The sequence below is a fragment of the Anopheles stephensi genome, chromosome 2 (assembly GCF_013141755.1).
Source record: "Anopheles stephensi strain Indian chromosome 2, UCI_ANSTEP_V1.0, whole genome shotgun sequence".
Taxonomy (NCBI): Eukaryota; Metazoa; Arthropoda; class Insecta; order Diptera; family Culicidae; genus Anopheles; species Anopheles stephensi.
Genome location: NC_050202.1, coordinates 27,411,902 through 27,433,410, shown reverse-complemented (window position 1 = coordinate 27,433,410; position 21,509 = coordinate 27,411,902). Strand labels below are relative to the sequence as shown.

At 44.4% G+C, this 21,509-nt stretch overlaps 1 protein-coding gene across 19 annotated transcripts in view; it reads left to right on the top strand.

The window, feature by feature from the left end:
* Window positions 1-21,509, top strand: part of LOC118506020 (small conductance calcium-activated potassium channel protein) — a 146,582-nt gene that overhangs the window by 66,921 nt on the left and 58,152 nt on the right. For 2 of the 19 annotated variants that reach the window (XM_036042616.1, XM_036042617.1), the window contains one exon: window positions 10,155-10,879. The exons of the other annotated variants lie outside the window; for them this stretch is intronic. In XM_036042616.1, coding sequence (XP_035898509.1) covers window positions 10,823-10,879 — 57 coding nt within the window. In that variant the 5' untranslated portion in view covers window positions 10,155-10,822. The remainder of the gene's footprint in view (window positions 1-10,154; window positions 10,880-21,509) is intronic. 19 annotated transcript variants of the gene reach the window in all.

The following is a 21,509-nucleotide window of genomic DNA, read 5'->3' as shown; positions in this document are numbered from 1 at the left end:
AAGAATGCTGGTAGCTGGCAGAACAATGCAATGGATAGCAGGCAGGCACGAACGCCGCCTAACACTACTTACTATGTAACCGGCAACAGACGTGCAGTGTTTGTAATTAGTTTTAGTTTGTACAGGCTAACGATGATCAAATAGCTGCCAAAAAATGAAATTATAACCCCCTGCCACACCCGTCGTACCACATCGCCGTCACGTTTTTTTTTTTACGATATTCGCTCTACCGAAAGCAGGCAGGCAGTGGGGGGCCCATTGCTGGGTGCGTCACATCACCCTAATGGAATCGCCGTCGCCGAGCGATCTAAGGTACCGAGGAAGACACTATAGAACGCTGTGCCGTTGGCTAAACGAGCCCTGGGTTTGCTGGCAGTTGGGGTGCTTGTACTTACACCTGGCAAAACGGTACCGGCACCGTCTAGAAACGCACAATTAGAAGACATTCCACAGCTACATCCACCAGCTCATAATTGCTGGCAATACCGAAATTCGACGAAAGTCGCTTAATGACGTTGATTCTAGCTGATGTAACGATTTAGATTTCTCTGAACATTTTTAAACATAAAACTTAAAGGGAGTTTAATTAATTCCCTTTAAATAAAATTTAAAAGGTATTCTTTCTGAAACTCATCCCTTCTAAACTCAATGTTGCAAATGCAACAGGCAACAATCTGCGAGAATAAATGAATTAGACGCCTTCTCTACATCCGTTAATAAGTGTATTTTTTTTGTAATTTTTAGTTACACTTTTGGCAGATAAAAAACTTAACGTCTTCCTTCTCTCGCTTTATGGCTGGTACTGCCGTGTGCAACGCGGTCATTCGCCCTTTCCCTTCGCTCTCTTTCTCCGGCTCTCTCTGGCTAGGTTTTTTCTCTTCGGCTGCGCTCGTGGCTCATCCTTAAGTGGCTGCGTACTTCCGCGGTCAGCTGTCATCGCACTTGACGTTGACGTTGTATTTTGTCAACAATTAAGGTTGTCGTAGTTTGAACATCTTTCCTTCTTTTCTAAACAAACAAAGATGTAAATTCCCAATAAAAACTCGAAGTAGATGGTCGAGCTACAAGTTTTCTATCCAACTTCAAGCTAACGTAAAGTTAAAACTCCTTGGCCAACTCTAGGATGCAGTCAATTAAGCTAATGTGTCCTACTTCTTCGTCTACGGGGTAGTCCGGTGGCCGATGCGATAGCGGCGCCGGTCTTCACACGGCAGGGCCTGGGTTCAAATCCCATTCAGACCGCCTCCCCGTACACAAGGCTATCTACTTTATTTATTTTATTTATTTATTTATTAATTATCACGGCTAGGAGCCGTATTGTCAGCACCGCATGTGCTGACGAAATACAAATGTCAAAAACAAAAAATTCACAAAGAAATTACCAAAGCATTTCCTCCCTGGTATTTAGCCTTATCCCGGGCAAGCTCGGTTGGCTAACTACTTTACTCCGGGTAAAATAAAGGTAAGAGGTTGTCGTGCCAAGGAAGTAGAAGAAGTCCTACATCTTGATATATGATCATGCCATGTGGTTTACCACTTCCAAGTTAATTTTTCTTATTGACTTTTAAAGGAACCGGGTGGTCCGATGGCCGAGGCGATAGCATCGGCTCCGGTCTTCATACGGACAGGATCGGGGTTCAAATCCAATCTTGGCAGCCTAACTCAACTAAGAATAAAATGAAGTCATAGAAAGCCAGTAATGGCTGGCTGAAACCTTTCGAGGTTGCAGCGCCAAAGAAGAGAAGTTCCCTTAATTTTCTATAACATAGGTTTGACACATTTTATACATCAAGAAACATTATAAAATTTTATATCCTTCAATATTTCATTGCTATATTTAAATAATAATAGAAATGTTACACAACCATGAAAGCTTCATCATCAATTTAAAAAAAAACCCCAAGAAGAAAATCAAGTCCTCCAAGATAAAACGGAACACACTTGCACAGTTATTTTCGATGTTTCATCCAGCCGGAAACTCATCAACACAACTTTGCCCTCCCATCATTTGCTCGATGTAAATAAACACCTCAACTTCAACGACTTGTGTCCATCGTGAACATTTTTCCCAAATTTACTAAGCATAAATTCCTTTCAAAAGACACCGACACATCAACTCCAAAATAGAACGCAAAAAAAAGAAACCTCTTCCGAAATGGAAAAAGTTTGAAGAAATTAAGTTTTTGAATGAACTTTGTGTTACTGTCCCATGCCGTTCGCCTTTTCCTTCCCCAACTCAACCCCACAAACTTTCATGCTTGTGGTGATAAATTTATGGCAATAGTATTTGCCTCACCTTTCAAGCACCGTCCACACACTCGTGCCTGGGTGTGTGCGTGCGTGTGACATTTTTCTATTTCCTTTTACGGAAAATCGAGTTTAGCGGGAAGGTTACACGGCCCAGGTGATGGAAGGTGGCGTTGGTCATGAAGGTGAAAAATATTTATCATTGCGCTTCCATTTCATTTCCACACGTTTGCCCGTCACACATTACATCAAGCCTTGGCGGCGTCGACTTACGCATCAATTGTGAAGCTTTTGTCGGTTTTAACAAGACGTAAGTTCCCCATTAGCTGCTGCTGCTGGTTCATAAATCACCGGCGAACACCGTTGTCATCAAGCTTGCCCCACTTGATGAAACTGCTACACTGGAATGAAACTGCCGACGAGCTCGGTTCCAACAGCGGGTAAACGCTGTTTGAAATTTTTGTCGCTTTTCTTCACACACACAAACGAGCAGAATCTTCGGACGTGTTGGTCACATGCCCCCAACCGACGTTTGACACGTGGGCGACGTCGAATCGCACAACAACAACAACAACCACGGCATGCCTCTTCGATGTCACACGAATACACATCCTCATTTACTTCGGGCGGGAGTAGAGCGTCAGTAAAAAAAAGGGGTGGGACAGTACAGAAGCCGAAACAAAAAAAAAGCGAAAAACACAAAAAATAAGGACACCAGCAGATGGTCGATCGCAGACTCCACTCAGCGATGGCAACAGATCATTCGTTCACAACATTTTCTTACCGGTCATTGAGCACGACCGAATCGGACGACGGAATTCGCTTGCTTGCGATTCTCAACCCCAGCTACAACGTCACCATGTGAACCGTGTGTGTGTGTGTGTCTAGCTGGGATGAGATATTAATAAAACATCTTTATGTTTATTCTCACTCACTCACACACCGTTGGTCGCTCTGTCCCTTCCCCTCCGCTCTGGATGCCACTAATGCGTAAAAGGCATAAGCATAAAGAATTGCTGATCTCGTTCCGCTTTCTACGGTCAAACGAAATGTCATGTGAGCATTTTCCGGGGGTGGATAAAGTGGAGCACATTGGATCGTTACACACTCACACGTATCGGGGCGGAATGGCGTATCGTACGATAACAAATGATGTTCTTTACCGTGCTTTTGGAGCAAAAATGGACACAAATATGGAGCACAAAATGATCGTACACGTACGATATCGGGTTTCTTAAAAGTGCAAATATAGATATGTATCTTTCAAGTTATATTACGTTAAATTAAACTTTACCAGCTGTTGCAAATATTAAATCAAAGACCCAATATCCAACCAACATGAGCTTACCTCACAAACCAATTCTTCTCAAGAGGACTTACTTTACCATTTTTAACCTTCGTAGCTTCAACTATCCTTAACAGATTAGAATGGAGGCTGAGTCGCCAACTGACGCTTCAAGGTTTAAGTTCTTCGCTCCCCCAAATCACTAAGACTCTAACAGTAATTATTTGAATCGTTAAGCGAATTCACATTCAATGAGATCAACGTGACGTTTACGTCGTTGTTCCCAGTTTTATTCATCCGGTTTAGACATTGTTGGTGAACACTTTCTACGTCCGACTAACGAGCCTGTAATAATGACAAAGTATTTATCAAATCAAATCTCAATAACGCTTAAAACGCGCAACAAACTTTGCCCCTATCTTTGTCACCTGGACGCGAATAGCGTACAAGTATTTATTCGGTTTGGATTTCGGGGCACCATCTAAAGAATGTCCTGCTGCAGCAAAATAACAACTCACCGGTGGAGCAGATGAAAGAGAAGAAAAACAATGAGTAAACGATTTGGAGCAGCATTTTCCTAAATTTTCCCTCTCTTACCCACCCACCCACCCCCTACCAGCCACCTGTATGGCGATTGTTTGTCCACCCAAAAAAAACTTTCTCCGACGCTCTGGCTAAGTTTTCCACAAGCGTGACGATATTTATCTTTCGTAAGGCTTGCAGGTGCGCGCCAGCGGCCAGCAGATTAGCATAAATTTGTAGTGTTCCGTTCCGTCTTTTACCCAAAGTCAAACGCCCGCCTAGCGTCTCCTACAACCCGGTACGCTGCAGAATTATTTGTTTCACCATTTTTCCACAAACAACTACCAACGCCCACAGTCTCCAAAGCTTGATAGCTTTCCGCTGAGATATTCCAAGCTGGTCGTCGGAAGGTGCAAATCAACCAGATACTTGCTTCCTGCTCGGGCCGGGCAAGAAGAGCCCAGGAACGGGGTTACGCGTGTCCGGCACGTGCTGTTCGCTGTCAAAAGCGGTATCGCACCGTTGTCGCGCCGCACTACGGTCGGGATTCAATTAGCGCTTAAATTTATCACTCAATTATGACTTCAACTCAACGGTAAGCAAAAACAATGATACAGGAATCTTGTTGTTCTACCGGCAAGGCGCACAATGGCACCGAGTAGACCGGACAAGGATTGGGCGACGGCTAAAACGATTTATTTGTTCTTTTAGAGAATTCCCCTGTTCTTATCGTAAATCGCTTAACTTTTGGCGAGAAATCATTTACGCCTCTAATCTAGCGTGCCAGACCCGACCCCGCAACTACCCATTTTCGAGTGTAGGAAACGCCTCCCAACGGCCCAACGTCAGCAAACAAGAAACAGGGAGCGGTAACGCTTACAACAATGATCACGGGTAGGATTGCCTCTCGAGACTTTCGCCCCGTGTTTTCCTGCAGTTAATTTCCCACGAAGCAAAGGACAGTGAAAAGTTTTGCAAGTGTTGTTATTTATTTTTCATTCAGTAACAAAATTGCTGCCCAAAAGTTATTGAAGGATTTGTCAGAGGAGGGAAAATTGGGTGGTCCGCGAAAACAGGATAATTATTTAAATTATCCCACATTTTGGTTGGGCGAATCTTACGACAACCATTTATCGATGGACTTGGGCAAATGTTTAGCGAAACACATCAATTTAACCCACCGAAAAGCCGTAGTTTCAAGTCCTAACTTACTCACAGCACCACAGTCTCGAGTGGTCCCCGCAGTCCATCGCCGACTACGATAGAGTGAATGAATTAGTCAGATTATGGTTGTTTGGGCTTGGGAGGCAAACTTTTAATCAACGGATCACATGCCATCGAACTGCTTTTATTAATGATTGTCTAGCAGTGATTTAACGATCTTTCTTCTCCATTATCTAAACCTCATAAAATCAGAGCGACGTCTGCAGACGCTGATGAATTGCTTTGAATTCATAAAAACACATCGACGACGACGTTTTAATTAAGAAACGTCCTTCGCGGACGCTTTTATCGTTGTTCATTATTTATTTATGTCATTTCTTTAGTTTTCCCCAAAATTTCTTTTTTTTTGTAAAAAAACACTCCCGAATAACCTCTCAAAACCCGCCATTTGCTTGGGCAGGAATGTAATTTTCGAATCACATCAGCATGATTTTAAATAGTTAATATTGATTGTGTGTGTGTTTGTTTTGTAATCGCGAATAATACATTTCGAACCATTTCCTTTGCAAAAACAAAAAAAACCTGCGGTATCTTTTTGTATCTAAATTTTGGAGCCTTAGCTCTCTCTGAGTAGCTGTGACCAATACCTGCCGGGCACGAGAACAAGTACGCAAACGCAATCAGACATGCCGGTAATAAAACCGGTGTACACAGACCGTCGAAACGGTGGCAGGAATGGTTGATATTGGTCGGGTGTGCGCTACAATAGACACACTTACCTCGACCGTATGTGCTGCTCGACGATGGTTCCGATGGTTGCCTCCCGATTGCCGCGCAGTTTCGCTTATTGCTAACAATATTGTGCTTCCAATTTCTTCCTTCCTTCGCATCGCACAGCTTCACCATTCAATTTGCGCCATTTTATACATCAAGCCCGAGCGCCATCATCATCGTCATCATCAGCATCCGCAACCCTGCTCGAATGTCGGACAGTGCGAGCATACCCTGTGCGTCTTGGTGTGTGTGTGTGTGTGTGTGAGTGTGTGTGTGTGTGTGAGTGTGTGTGAGTGTGTTTGATCGAGCACTCTACCCGCGCGCACACACGACAGGACCTGCGGATGTGTCTGTAGCCGGTAGCAAATGTTCCTGCAGCATCAGCGCCACACAAGCTCTATTTTATCCAAGAAAACAACTTTCCGTCCTTTGCCAAATGAATGGGAGGCGAGGGCGGCGGAAGGGGGGAAGGGGGGGGCGTAAACGAATTCGGCGAACCTGATTGCGTTGCCCCGTGGGAAAATGGGTAAATGACTGGGGAACTACATTACGCCATTGTCAGATACCGGGCGATATTTGCGTTCCATGCGTGTCCCGTCCCATGTTTCTGTGGGAGCACGGCCGCCCCGCCGAACACCAGAGGCTGGAAACAATGCGTAAAGAAGCAACTGCCCAGAAACGCCAAACCGATACACACGACGCCATTTGTTATGTGCACCATTTTTCGACGATGTCGTTCGATGACAAAAATTTTACCAACTCGACAGCTTTCCGATTCCGGGGTGGAAACAATGGACGGCGACGCATCGCCTGTGGATGGGGGGGGGGGGGGGGACAGGTGGCGAGAAGCAAGGTCAACCAGCATGAAACCGATCGTGACCGCAGCTAAAATGACAGTTTTGTCCAAAAACAACAATACCGTCCAGATGAGCAGGCCCTGATCGAAACATTGCGATGGTAACGCACCGTGGAACTGTCATTTGCAATTGTTGACATTCGCTTTGACAGCTTCCAGGACACGTTTCCTGTCCCACACCGGCTGACCATCGTTCGTCATTTCCGCACCACGGTCTGACGGCCAACGGTCCGTATCGTGAAGCAATGGCCCTAGTGCCCTCCTGCAATGATCCAGCGGAAGTAAAAAGAAAAGCCCCCAAATGAATCAGAAAAACGGACCAACTGAAACCAACGAACCATAAACCATTGGCGCTGTGTGCAGTCGCTAGTATGTTTTTCTATGCTATCAACCTTCTCGTGTACACGTCACCATCATTATTCATCTCATACGCGAGCTTCTACCATAGCTGATGGCGGGACAGGTTTTTACAAGCTACAGATAAAAGGTTCAATTTCGTCTGGTTCCTTTCTCAGACAATCACTACTGACAATCTGCTCTAAGGTTACGATATTTAATGAATGCCGAGAATTCGGCCACTGGTCATTCATTGTTTCTCGACACCAGTTAGAAAATATTAAACTAGCTAGTTGTATGTGGAATGTTTGAGACTTCAGTACGCATGCCTGTATGAGCAAAAAGTTTGTGGAATGTGTTTGAATCTAGCCAAACCGAACAGCACTTGTAAAGTCTTACAGCAATTGAAAGGCTTCCGTCCGTTTGCTGGCTTCAGCAGTGTACGTACAAAACACACACACACACTCACCCCGCAGCGATTACGTGTCTTCAGTTTGAACGTACGATGCCACCCTGCCCATTCTTGCTTTTTGTTTTGGCCAAACAATACTCGCAAGATGTTGGACTGTTGTTCGCCAACGTATCTCATCTTCCGAAACCCTTGCTGATACGTAATCCGCTTTTTCGTTCGGACCACCATCTCAAGTTGCTCAAGCTAAACCCCAAACTTCCACAGTAAAACGTATTTGTGTCAACGCGCTACAGACCGGTAACTACAAACGGAACTCATCCAACTGAATGGATTATGAATTCCTGGCCAAGTTTTAGCTCACCGAAGGGAGAGAAATCCTTCCCGTGTTGTGTATCAAACCCCGTAAGTCGCCCCAACTCAACCCAATTTAGTTTGTTCGATTGTTCTGCACAATCCCGACATCCATTTTCTTTGGTAGTCCGATCAATCCGATCACCTACGTCAACTTGTGTGTGTGTGTGTTTCGTGGCCGTTGTTGTTCACTTCCTGTTCATAAGAAAAGCGGGTCGTTCCAAAAAAACCACTTCAATCAACTAAAAATAACGTCAACCACAATACCGACTTAGGATGGGGACTTGCTCCAATATTCGGTTGAACGCCCGGGAGTGTGAGCCGGTGACGGTCGAACACATTTTTCACATTCACTTTTTTCATCCAACATTGCCATTAACCCAAGGCTGTGGTAAACACCCCCCCCCCCCCCTCGGGCTTGAGGGGAAATATGTAGTTTCAGCCAACCAGTTCGAAAGCTGATAAGCACCCCACTTCATGTTTATTTAGATTAGACTTTAGTTGGTCCCTCCACTGGTCCCTTCTCTTCGCGTTGACCTCGTGTCGCCGCATATTGACACCTTCATAACCGTACACTTGCAAACAAGGTCCGTCCATGGCACCCAACCATGTTTCAGACTCGAGAATATTGCTTCATTTTCTCACAAAATCTGAACTCGACGCGTTGGACAGGCAGGCGGCCAGCAAACCCGTCTGTGGTTATGGCGCAGACCTCCTGCATATGGTGGTGGAGCAGTTTCCCCATCCCGCAAATGAGCGAAAATGAAATGTTGCTGTGGTTTGCATTACGACAACCTCTACGGACGCTAATGGACAAATTCTATGCATGGTGATTCGGGATGGAAAAGCTGTATCACAGGAGTTTAAGCTTCCAAGAATGGTGGCTAAATCAACTAGCTGGAGGTAGTTTCCATTGATGATGTACTGAAATTTTGGGTGTAGATCACCCATTCTTAAGGACCTCAGCATAAGCAATGAAGCTCGAGTGCTAGTGAAGCTGCACGAAACTAGTCCCCGACTTCTATAGCCGTTCACATATTTAAATTGCTGCATCATGCAACAAAAGCGTCCGCAATTGTGAAGCTTGTTTCGTTACTTCCTTGTGAAACACACGCTCGAGCCAATTATGGAGAAACTACTCGTGCGAATTAGGAACGTGTTAGCCATCTTCCTTGAAACAAAGCTGTGCGAACTTTTCACTCAGCGTCAAACAAGGTGACATGGTATGCTGAAGGCTCACCGGTTTTATTTCCTAAACTGAAGGGCCTTCATTGAAAAGAAAAATGTGCTAGTAATCGCTTAGCGTATCCATAGAGACCAGTCCTGCTCTTGGTGCAGTTCATTAAACGTTGTACGAGGAGTCTCAGTCTTAGTGGAATAAACAAGTAAAAGATATCACTTGCCTAAGTGATTGTATAAACTATCTTCTTTCTTCGGCCTGCCAATTCTGGCTTTTTGTGACTTGATTTTACCCGTTGCAAAGTAGTCAGCCCTGCGTACGGGAAGACGGTCTGGATGGGATTTAAACCCCGGTCCTGCCGTGTGAAGACCTCTACCACCGGAACACCCTTGTATAAACTATCAACTTGAATACTAGAACATTCTTGAGTGGAATAGCTACAATAATATATCGGCACTTATCGTAGAAGTAGCTCCTAAACAACAAAAAGTCTTTCAACGATCTCTAATATTTACTGTTAACTTAATACTCATCTTTATTCCACGTCGTCTTCTTAATCTTAAACCTTCAATCATGTCTCTCCCTGTTGATAAACTTCTGTCTTCACTGGTAGTGTGTGTGTTTTTTAAATGTCTCTTTCCCCTTTCGTGTTTGAAACTCCAAACTCAAAATGTATAACTGTCGTAGAAAATCCCTGTACTGTGCTACATACTTTCCACCCTACTTCACCTGTGCTCCTGTTGCCAATGATGTACGTTTTTCACACGTTTACTATTCCTTTTACGATTTAGCTCCCGTGTAGCTGCTCGTAACACCATGCCACTAGCTATAATTGTTCACACGAAACAGTGATGGAAGAAGCAAAACGGTATGCATGCGCCAACGCCACCGGACGCCATAATTTCTGCTCGCGAATATGATTGAATTAAAATTCAATTACCAACCTAGATTGAGTCTGGTGCATTTCAACGTGCCAGTTGCATTCGGTGGGTGTGATTTAACAGCATTACCACTTCGGTTTCCACAGTTATTGCGAGAACGTTTCTGTTTTGCTCGAAAAAACTCTGCTACTCGTTCCTGGAGAAAAAGTTATCCCTGTCACACAGTTCACAAATGGTTAAATATTAATGAGCTTCACGGAAGGTGCAAGTGTAAAGTGTGATTCTATGTTTTTTTTTTGAGCACATCGAAAATGGTACCATACGTAATAGCTGGGAAAGTTGGTGCACCTGTGAAAGCGTGAGCAAGTATCGAGGAGAAATGGCCTGGTTTCTAATAGTTTTCGATTTTTCAAACGAATGTAAGCCACAGTAAGCGCTACGCTTTTCCTTTGCCCGTGAGGCTTTCGAAACTGTTCGAATGTCCCGGCACACCACTACTTGCTGTCGCCCCAAACACGTATCATTCGCCCGCCCCTGGTTACACTATGCTGCGGCTAGAGTGGACCTGTTCGCTTTGTAGACGTTAACATACATGATTCCACGCGGGTAGTGACACAGTGCATTACTGAGCAACAGTGATCGAACTCTGTCCTGGGGCGGCAGTCCCGAGCAATAACATTGAGATCGACCGTTGACCGTTGAACGGAGCGATCGCGCTGGCGATACACTGTACACCTTATCCTCACTGATACGCCCCCAACGACGACAGACACAGACTCGTGCCATTCGACCACTGTCTGCAGTACAGTACAAAATGGCCACCAAGTACGGCACGCAAATACTCTACACCCGGTCGCGTACCACGATCAAGGTAAGTTTACTTCAACGGTAGCATACGAACGTGAAAATTCTAAACTCCCACAAGCTAAATGTTTCCCTCGTAAGGTAACTCAATGTTTGGCAGTCAAAATTTCCCCCCCGTTTTTGTGGACAGTTCAATATTATACAAAATTTTGCTCTTAAGCAAGCGGCAACGTGTATCAAGTATGCTCGTGATAGCAAAAATCATTTGTCCCGTACTCCCTTACGACCCCGAATTCGTGCTAAAGTTTATTCCAATCAGTAGCTTAGTAACTCCCAACTCAAGTGCAATGAAAGCCTGTGTGTGAGAGAGAGAAAAAAAATCGTTGTGTCACATTTCCAGTTGAAGTAAACTTAATCATATCATTTTAGCCAATCAATAGATACACAGTGTCTAGCTCGATTCAAGGTATGTAGTACACAAGCTTTGGATAGGAACTTCGGCCTTTACTTACACGTTATTCTTCACGATGCTTTAACAATGCTTTTAATTGAATATCGATTGACTGTATAACACATTTTGCTTAAAAATATTTCTAAAGATGCAAAGTATACTAATTTTTCTATCGAAAAAAGAAATAATTTATGATTTTTTTACTCTTGATTGGTTTCGTGTCCCGAGCATGTATTATTCAGTAAGTTGACCAATAAGCTATTGTAGTCCACTATTTGAACTGAAAGTTCTGAATCGTTGATTCGTTTTAAATGATTTTAAATGACGCACAACATCAAACACAAAGTGCTAAAGTAGCAGTAATGCAGGTGTTCTCTCTTTATATTCTTGGCATAGCGACTTGCTAGGTCATGTCATGCCTGGCATTTCTGGCTTCTTCTTCTTCCTTGGCACCACAACCTCGAGAGGTTTCGGCCTGCCAATATCTGGCTTTCGGTGACTTGATTTTACCTATAGCAAAGTCGGATTTTACCCGTAAAGTAGTCAGCCCTGCTTACGGGGATACGGTCGGGATGGAATTTAAACCCCGGTCTTGCCGTGTGAAGACCGGCGCTATTATCGCCTTGGCCACCGGACCCGCCCCGCCATTTCAGGCTTACTAAACTTAATGATACTGCATAGTTGGATAGTCAGTCCGTACTACGGTCTACATGGGATTTGAACTCCGGTCCTGCGGTATGAAGATCGGCGCCGTTGTCTCCTCACTAAGGCCTTGTGAGATTTATTATACGTAAAAAGTAACAGTTATTTTAAAGAAGCAAACCTACAAATAGAACCTTCACACTTTCATTTAAAAGAATCCAACCAGTTGTTTTCCTCTTGACACAATCATCACAAAACAAACCGAAGTAAAAATGCTCCACCCGAATGTTCGATCAAATTGGTTTTTAATCTACTTATAATCTAGCCGAACCCATTTTAATGTTAGCCGTACGCTCTAAAGGCTATTACCCTCTCTCTCTCTGCTCTTTTTAATTCATACCACACAGTGCCAAAAAGCGTAAAAACGTTTTAATGAAAAAATCAATACCAGTTAGTCCTAGCTAATCCGACGCGCGACCATAATGTCACGAAACTTATCGCACGTCCGTGCATTCCTTCCGCGGGTCCGCTAGCTTCAACCCGCTTCAACGCACGGTTATTTTTTCCACCGTTTAATGGACGTAAAATATTCTTGCTCAATAGCTTTCTCCATTTTACAGTCCATTTGGAACAATGAGTTTGAACGCTTGCTCGATCTGAAAGCTTTTCCATTTTGAGCCACAGAAAGGGCTAAATACTTTCCACGCTGATGCACTACGAGCGGACTTAGTGCAGTTTCCTGTCCATGGAACGGATTTTCCTGCAGTCATTTAGTTCCTTGCTCTGCAGGAATGCGTAGGAATTAGTTTTACCATTGTCATTGCCAATCAATCAATATTCATTTGGCAGACAGTGCTCCATTCTTTTGGGGCCAATGAAAACTGCCTACCCTATTGTGCGTGTTTTAACCAATGCTGGTAAAATTGGGATGAGCCCTGGGAGAAAAAGCTGGGTTTTAATTAAATTTTAACTCATTTGTTATTTGGAACGTCGTTATTTGTGTACTGCAAATCATTCGAGTTTATTTTGTTGCACTGCGATAATGGAGAGTCCTCTAGCAAATGGGGCGTCTTAAATCATTTTTAGTAGATATCATGTACAAGCTGAATGTGCATGTAAGGCTACATTTTAACTATTGAAATTTGTTTGAAATGTAGATCTCTTTAAAATTAAAATAATTTTTAATAAAATCTGCTTCAATAAAGACGATAAGCTTCAAAGCTGATATCACCACACCATTCAATGCTCATGTACCTGAACAACCCCTTAACAAAGCTACAAAGATTGCTCGTCAGGATATCGATGTTTTCTAAACAAACTACCCAAAGCACAAACTAGCTTGCAACTGGCCAAAAACTATTGCTGGCGTTATTTATCTCCCTTTTGTTTCCGAATGTCTGCAAGCGTTCAAAGCTCACAGGATGTCTGAACTGTAAAAGCATAACTAACTTGATAACACACACCCACACACCCATACAACTGGCAATCGCTTTCGAGCGTACAAAAAGGGTAACCTTTGACTGTACCATGTGCCGTGTGCCTGGAAGCCATTGGCAACTAACGAAATCTTTGCCAACTTCTGCTCACCAAAGACGTGCGGGGCAGGACGACGGAAAGTTCATAAACAATTTATTTTCCAAGCAGAGGTGACATTTTCTATTATTGCCGCTCCTGGTTCGATTTGTTTGACTTCAAACGGTCCACCATTATTTCACTCGCTTTCATTGGCTCTCTGTTTTCCCCCCACGGGAGCTGTATCCTGGTGGTTGCCATGGTGTCCCCGAGAGTGGGGATCTCCAGATTTGCAAGTCGATCCCTGTTTCCTGGAATGGTTTCGAGATTTGCCCGTGTAAGAGCGCAGCCCGACTGCTGCTCGTTTGCTGAATAATGTTGTTCCAGGATTGTGTTTTTCTCTAGCATTTGGCGATTATTTGGCGTAACGTCCATGGGGAGTTAAATCAAGCCCGGGTACAAATCGTTCGATACAAATAAAGCCACGTGTAGTCGTCCGGCGTAAGGCACCAGGCAAAATTAAAGCACCGAAGCGAAAGCGTACCAGTTTTTTAGGGTTCGCGCATGAAAGGTTTGGGTTTACGGTCTGTGCTGTGAGGCATAAGGTCGTTACGATTTATTGCTCACCGATTCCATCGGCTCTGCTCGGTTCGATTATTCACTATTTTTCGCGCCCCATTCACCGTACCACTCTAGAATGGACGACCGCTTCACATGCCGGTCGAAGGTCGCCCCCGTACTGGTCACGAAATCGTACCGAAAAGAAACCCCTTCAATAAGCTTCAATATCGTACGCAAAATCGTTACCATTTACTGCCACAATCATCATAACAATAATTTCTTCTTGCACCATAACTTTGGCCTGTTTGTTCTCGGTTCGATCGTAAGATTCGGGCTGCCGCTCGTTCCTTCGTTCGCACGGACTCACCCACGCACCCGGGCTCCGTGGCTCCGGATCGCTTTGTCATCGTCATCTTCATCCGAGCGCCCACTCCACAAAAGTTTGCTCCCGCCAAACCAAAGCTCGTAAGTCTCGCCATCGCCAGCCACACCCCTAGCGTGAAGGCGCGTACATGGCATCGCGAAGACCGACCGGCCAAGATGGAAGTTTGCTGCCAGCCCGCCTGGCTGTCCCACCGTCGAAGCATGATGCAATGAGATAGTGTGTGTGTGTGGCTTTAGAACCTCGGCCCCTTTCACGACCTATTACCATAAATTATGGCTCGAAATGAAACTCGAACCCATAGGATGCGAGGCCAACGGCGACGCGTTTCGCTTAAATTGGCGCAGACAAATGAAATTGTGGTCCCCAAGATCTGCGAATGTTTTCCAAGCAGCTTCTCGGCAGGCTTCGGACGCGGTGGCTTTCCGGTTCCGTAGTACAATGGCGGGGAGACGTTTCAGATAGCTATCGGTCCACGGCTTAAGACAGTATCAAATAATTTAATGCTTCTGCCGGTTTCTTTTCAATCCAAATGGTGCGAATACTGTTGCCAGCGCGATGGAGCCTTCTTACGCTTGGTTAGCTTTTACTTAATTGCGTTCCATTCAGCGGCAACCAGCTAGTGCTGGATTTACTTTACAATAAACAATCTTCGCTTATTAATCAGTAAATTAATCATCACTCAAGTGAGTCAAGCGCGACCAGACTTAATGCTTTTCACGGAGTAACAAAATCACAGCCACAACATTAAAAGTGCAGTTTGCACTAACCATCATCACGAAGCTTTAGCAAACTGGGTTGTCTAGAAAACTTCTCGAAAAACCACTCTACGGCAGTTACTGTAACCCCCCCCCCACCCCCCCGCGACCCAGTAGACCGACAGCGTCTTCCCACCGAAAGCGTCATGCCGAGACAAGGTGAACACAAAAAACCTTTCTCCCAGACGCTCGACTCTATCTGCGAGCGAGGGGTCTTTCATTTTCATTTTCTTTGCTAAGCTCTGCAGGGCGGTAGATCGTAGGGCGAAATAAATAAAGTCATAAATTTCTGCAACCAATTTCGTTTGGAGACGCGCGCTAGCCTCCCTCGGATAGAGGATAATGCTTCCGGACAATTCCGCAGCGGATGATGCTGGCTGGTTGTGGTGCTACTGCTGCTTTGGCTTTCGTTGTGCAGACCTTTAGCCGACGCTTCAGCAACGACTACCTACGACGATTCAATCTCCCGTGCCAAGCTTTTGTGCTTCATTGCCATTTTTTGTTGTTGTCTTTCGTCGCTCCACTCTGGCATACGAAAGACGGTGGGCGTTCTACCGCCGGTACGTCTCCGTGGCAAACGACACTCGAAACCGTCGTAGCCCGTCGACGAGTGCAGCGAAGCTCGAAATCAAAATTCAACTAATTGTATACGCAATGATGGACGCGATTTGCCACTGTCGTTGCTATTTGGCCGTTGCTTGAACTTTGCGTCCTTTCGCCAGAATTAGCTCCCGCCGCTTTAAGCGCCAGCAATGAAACTCGCTCCTGGTAGGGATCAACCCGTAAATCTATCCATCTAAAAATATCCAATTTCTCCCCAGTGCTGATCAATTGTGTCGCCCTGCTTTCGTCATCCTCGAACTTTCTTTCGTTCTTGCACATCGCAATCCTCTCGAAAGCACCAGAGACTATAAATTCAAGAAATTTAGAACTGTGTCACTGTTTATGACAAGCTGGGAAGTTTTTTTTCTCTCTCTCTTTTTGAGAGGGTGGGGTTCGAATCTTCCAACAATTGAACAATGAAGCTAGAAAGACAGGAAAAAGTCAGTAAAAATAAAACCAACGCCCATCTGAACCTTCTGAGTGCAGGAAGCAATAAACTTCACCGTCACTCCGTACTGAAGCGATGCAATCAAATGGTATAGCATAATAAAAATCATGAACCTCCTACAGGTCTCTCGCTCTCTCGAGATACTAACGGATACGAACAGTTTTATTCGGGAAATCAGGGATCGTGCATCGTAGCACGGATGAAGATATAAAACTAAAATTTCCATACCGATCCGATTCCCCGTTGACGTGAGCGTTTTCCTTGATGGAGGCTGCATAGCTTAAACCACTTTAAAAAAGGTAGCGCCACTAGACGCAAAGTGAGTCTTCCTTCACTCTATCAAAGCGAGTGTGCCCTCGCACCGCGTTTTGTACTGCCAATCATAGCGCCCTTCCGTAGCTGCTATGAGATGCCTACACTGTCGGGCTCGTAAATAAATAAAGTTGTAAGATTCAAAATTGAATTAAAACCGTGTTACATTTACATCCAATCCCCCGTTCCGCCAACGTCTGCTAAGTGCCCGGCAAATGATCTCCTCCACCCAATAACAAAGAAAGCGAAATGAGCCAATGTCGCTGGATATCCGCTACCACTATCATCAAGTGTCTCCTCGCTGGAGTCGCGAAAAAGGCCCCGTGCTCACACACACACAGAGCGCGGCTCGAAGCGATGGAAAGTTTTTCCCTTGTCCCTGCGTCCAATGCAATTACACTTGGCAAATGGAGTTTTCGGATTCCCATAATACTTCTTGTCGTTTTGCTGCAGCTTACTGAACTTCCCGCTTCACTGCTGGCCGCCTTCCCGCGCCGGCCGATCGGTTTTTGTGTCCTCGTTCTTGTAGGAAACGGTTTTCCGTGCTTGCAAAAGCAGCGGCAGCTAGTTAGGCAAAAGTTTTGCCGGATTATTACCCAAAACCCCTCCACCGAGCTGGTCGGTATGACACTGTCCAAGTTATCCAAGCCCGGAAGTAATCTATTTTGTTCCGCCCGCTTTTTTTCTTCCCTCACAAGCATTCTTCGATGGTTGCGATAGGCAACAAAACTATGCTTGGGCAAAAGCGCGCAGTTAGCTGCCCTCAGCTATTGACGAATTTCGTGTACGATATTTATGGGGCCATGGATAGCGGAGTTCTTCATTGAAAAATGGCACAGAGTTCATGTGTGTGCAATTATTAAAGATTATGTTTTATTGAGCTTCAAAGGAGCGGATGAAGACCAGTTTCCAAGATGGAGTCCAGTGGGCTATTTCTGATAGGAAAACAATTAACACGCGGAACCTTACGAGCGGATTTATAACCTGGATTTCAGCTTCATACGTCGCTTCTGTTGACCAAGAGGAAGCCCTTTCATTAGCTCCCTGGATTATGCCAAACGAAACAAAACTGACAACATACACAGCCTTCCATGTGGTGACAGTTTATCACGTGCTTAGCATCGGACTGGCGACGAAACAACAAGCCAAACCCATCGTACCCGATGGCTATTTGGCGTTCTCACTCGCACTCTCTCCATCTCTCTCTCTCTCTCTATCTCCGCCTGCACCCGTTGTTATTAGTCATTGTGACAAAAATTAATGCTCCCATCAAGTAAACCTATTAGATGCTGATATTTGCTACACCCCACTGCAGCTCGGTGTACGGACAGTGCACCGGACTAAAGGACTGCCACTGTCTGCCGCTGGTACCCGGGGACCAAAATTCGAATGAATTAATCAGCAAAAAAGCCTTCCGAAAACACCGCCACCGGACACCGAGAGGTCCTTGAGCGGTGGCCCGTAAAAGAGTGAAATAAAACCGAAACCCACTCCACCGGATCGTACTGCTGGGCGCGGTTACACTCACCCGCGGGGTTAGATAACGATTAGGCGAAGGTCAACCAGACGATGTTTAACCGTGGCCATTCATGCGAAGGATAGCAGCAATTACCGGCTTACGGCTACCGACAGGCCACCACTTACATTTACCATTACTGCTGATCGATGTACCAGACGTGCCCTTACTCGAGTACGGACTTTCTATCGATCGATCGGTGCCCGCCGTATGAAAACGAGATGCTACAGAAACCAAAGCCCAAAGTTTCGGATTCGATTGAGCCAACTGCAACCCCAGGACGATTGCACCGAGGACCTGGGATTTTTTTTTTTATTTTTGGGTATAGAATTTTTTTTCGCTTAACGCTCACTTACGACAGTGAGCTATCGTGACGGAGAAAAATGGCTCCCAAAGTTTCATTCAATCATCCCGGCGTTTTTTTTTCTTCCTTCCTACCGCATGGTGCTCATTCCTGGATAGCAGTTTTTAATCCGTTCACTTGTCACTCAATGTCAGTTTGAGCGAAAGTTCTTTTGCTCACGACATCACCTAGTGGTCGATGGCCGGCGGTCAGCACCATTCAGCTCGGACAGGGGTGCTTCAATGGCTAGAGAAATTATGATTGATTGACCAGCACCAAGACTGTATGATTAATGGGTTTGATTGAGGTAGAGCTAACGGGAGGAAACAAAAAAAAACAAGCTGATGCCCGATTCCACTCGTAGCTTTGCTGACCATTCACGCCATTCAACGTTGATTTGGCGGTTAATCGTCCGGGCGTATGCTGAAAGACAATTTTGCGCCCTTCCTGTGTTTAGGAGCGTTTTCAACTGTGGTTTGATAATGTGACTAATTGGTGATAAAATTAGGAAGAAAGATCAAGAATTGGCGTTTAATAGGCTTACCTTTCATCCAAGTTTCAATAACATAAAATTGTCATAAAAACACTTCTCAAAATATGTTCCTTTTAGAATGTCCTGTTACAAAATTTGACGGAAAACGAGTCACACAAGCTGATGCACCGGCACCGGCTCGTATCGCTTCACTTCACTTATATTTTCGGAAACACTTCACGCTCACAAATCCTCCTTTTGATCCTATCCGCAACACTTCAAACCACTCACGAAAACACACATCCCCGACCGCAGGCATGATTCATGCTGTGAAATCAATCCACAAAGCGAAACTATTTCGGTGTGCAAACTTTCCAATGATGCTGTTTCGCCCCGAACACCGTAGCACAACATTTTTGCGCTCGGTTGAGTGACTTAATAGAAACGGGAAACTATCTCCACGCTACTCATACGTGAACCTATCACCTTCACACCGTGATACCGCTCGCTACCGTTTCACACCAGCATTAGGTTTCCCCGGCCGTGCTGGGAAAGGACCCATCGCACGGTACGAGAGGATCGCAAAAACCATTTTCGACAAAGTTTCGCTGTCCTGCCACGTTGAAGATGCCAGCTGATTTTAATAATAAACATCAGCATGAAGAATGCTACGGGTAAATGGTTTATTAAATTCTCCTGCCGCTGCGCCGGACCCATCAACCGTTCACACACACACACACACAAATAGTGCGCTGCGTTCATGTGCTCTGACACTTGAGGAAACTTTTCGGGTAACTTTCTAATTAAATGAAAAGTGTTTACCACATTGCTATCAGGAAAAGTGGTGCCATTGAGGGTGGGTTTTTTTGTTGCTGTCAGAGCCGCTAGTTCCAGAAACCGAGTGGACCGAAGATAAACAATTCCTTTCCGTCTTGGAGCCTTTGATATTGGATGCTGCCCGGCGGATGTGAAGTTGGACGTTTTCCACACGCTGTCTAATTAAATCAAAACGCCTAACTACGTACGACCAAACAGGATTAGCACATGCTTGACCCGCATTAAAATTTCAACCACTGTACACACTATCGAGGTGAACAAAAAATTAACTAAATATTGTACATTTCATCAGCCCTGTTATCCCTTCCTTCAGGGCTGCCTGCTTGAAAGTTTTAAAACACAAACAGATTAAAAACCCATGGCTGACGATGCATTCATCCAGTGCCACCATCATCACCCCGAACCTGTGGCATATGTCTCCTAGGGATCACCGTTTCACCACACTTTGCTTGCGCGCTGTGACAACGTGTAAACCATATTTCACCCACCGCAATTGATCCTCCATAAATCCTGCCCGCTTAAGGCTGACCCCAGGACGAAGCTCCTTCCATGACCGCAGGCCGATGTTCATTACTTTGCATTGTGTACCATTGTGTGCGGTAGATAAGGAAGACCCACGCTTCGAGCCCCCCAAAACAGTCGTAAATTTAATTTATGTACTTAAAACCCGTACCACAGCGTTGACAACGGCTCGTTACTCGTTACGCCTTAATAACTCTGCCGGGCGGGAAGGCCCGGTGACGAGCTCCGTTGTACCGCTTGAAAGAAATTTTTATTTTCCATCCCACAGGAAACTTTTCGCCGTAAAACAATGTAGCAAAGGCGGATAGCCCACATTGCGTGTGAACGCAACATGGCGTTGCGTAGAAATTTCACTTAACAGTTTGTTTGTTTTTTACTCTCCCACATTGTCTTCATAAAAACACACACACAGACAACCACAAACCACAAACACTACTTACACTTCATGAACATTAATGCTGATCGTTAAATGATAGCTACAACGGCAATAAAAGGTTGCATCGATAAAAATTGGATTAGAAAACTCTTGAAAACATTACATTGACTAGGGTAACTGTACCAGTTTTCGGCACGTTAGTGCAGCTGATCAGAAAAAATACAAATACAATTATTAAACTTAATACTTTTGATTGAAGGTGGTATTATTTTGGTTGCAAAACTATCAAAGAATGTTTCAGCATTCATGATTTGTTGATTAAACCCAGTTTTTTAGAAATATTACTAAATTGCAAACATTGGTTTTGCTGCTATTTTGGGCAGGCTGTGTTCCTATTTTCGGCATCACGAATAGACGATTTGAAACACTCGAAAAGGTGTAATTAGTTAAAGAAAAATATTTTAAACAATTTTCTACCTTTACTTTGCTTAAATTCTTGATAGAAAATAGTTAGATAATAAACTTTATGTTGCCCATTTTGGATATGAAACTGCCAGATTTTGACGGCTCTCGAAAATCGCTCTGAAATTGCACTGGATTGAGCTGTCAAAAATCAACATTTTCCATGTACCTATTTTCGGCAGCCTTTAAAGTGAAAAAAATAATCATTTATTGGGTTTTTGAATTATCAATGAGCTTTGAATAAATTTTAAACTAATTTTATTGTTCAGAAAAATCGAAACCCCAATTTTTTCAAGCTCTAGTTTGCTAAATCTCAGAACTGCCGAGCTATCGGAACAAAGCGCAAATCTGACGAAATGTTTTGAGCTCGGCACAAATAATTCGATATTTCGGTAAATATCGATTTAAATGCGTCAAAACTTCGTATTTAAAGAATAAACAATGATTTAGTCCTTTAAAAGTAGTTGAAAGATAATTTCTTTTGCGATTTTTCTCATAAT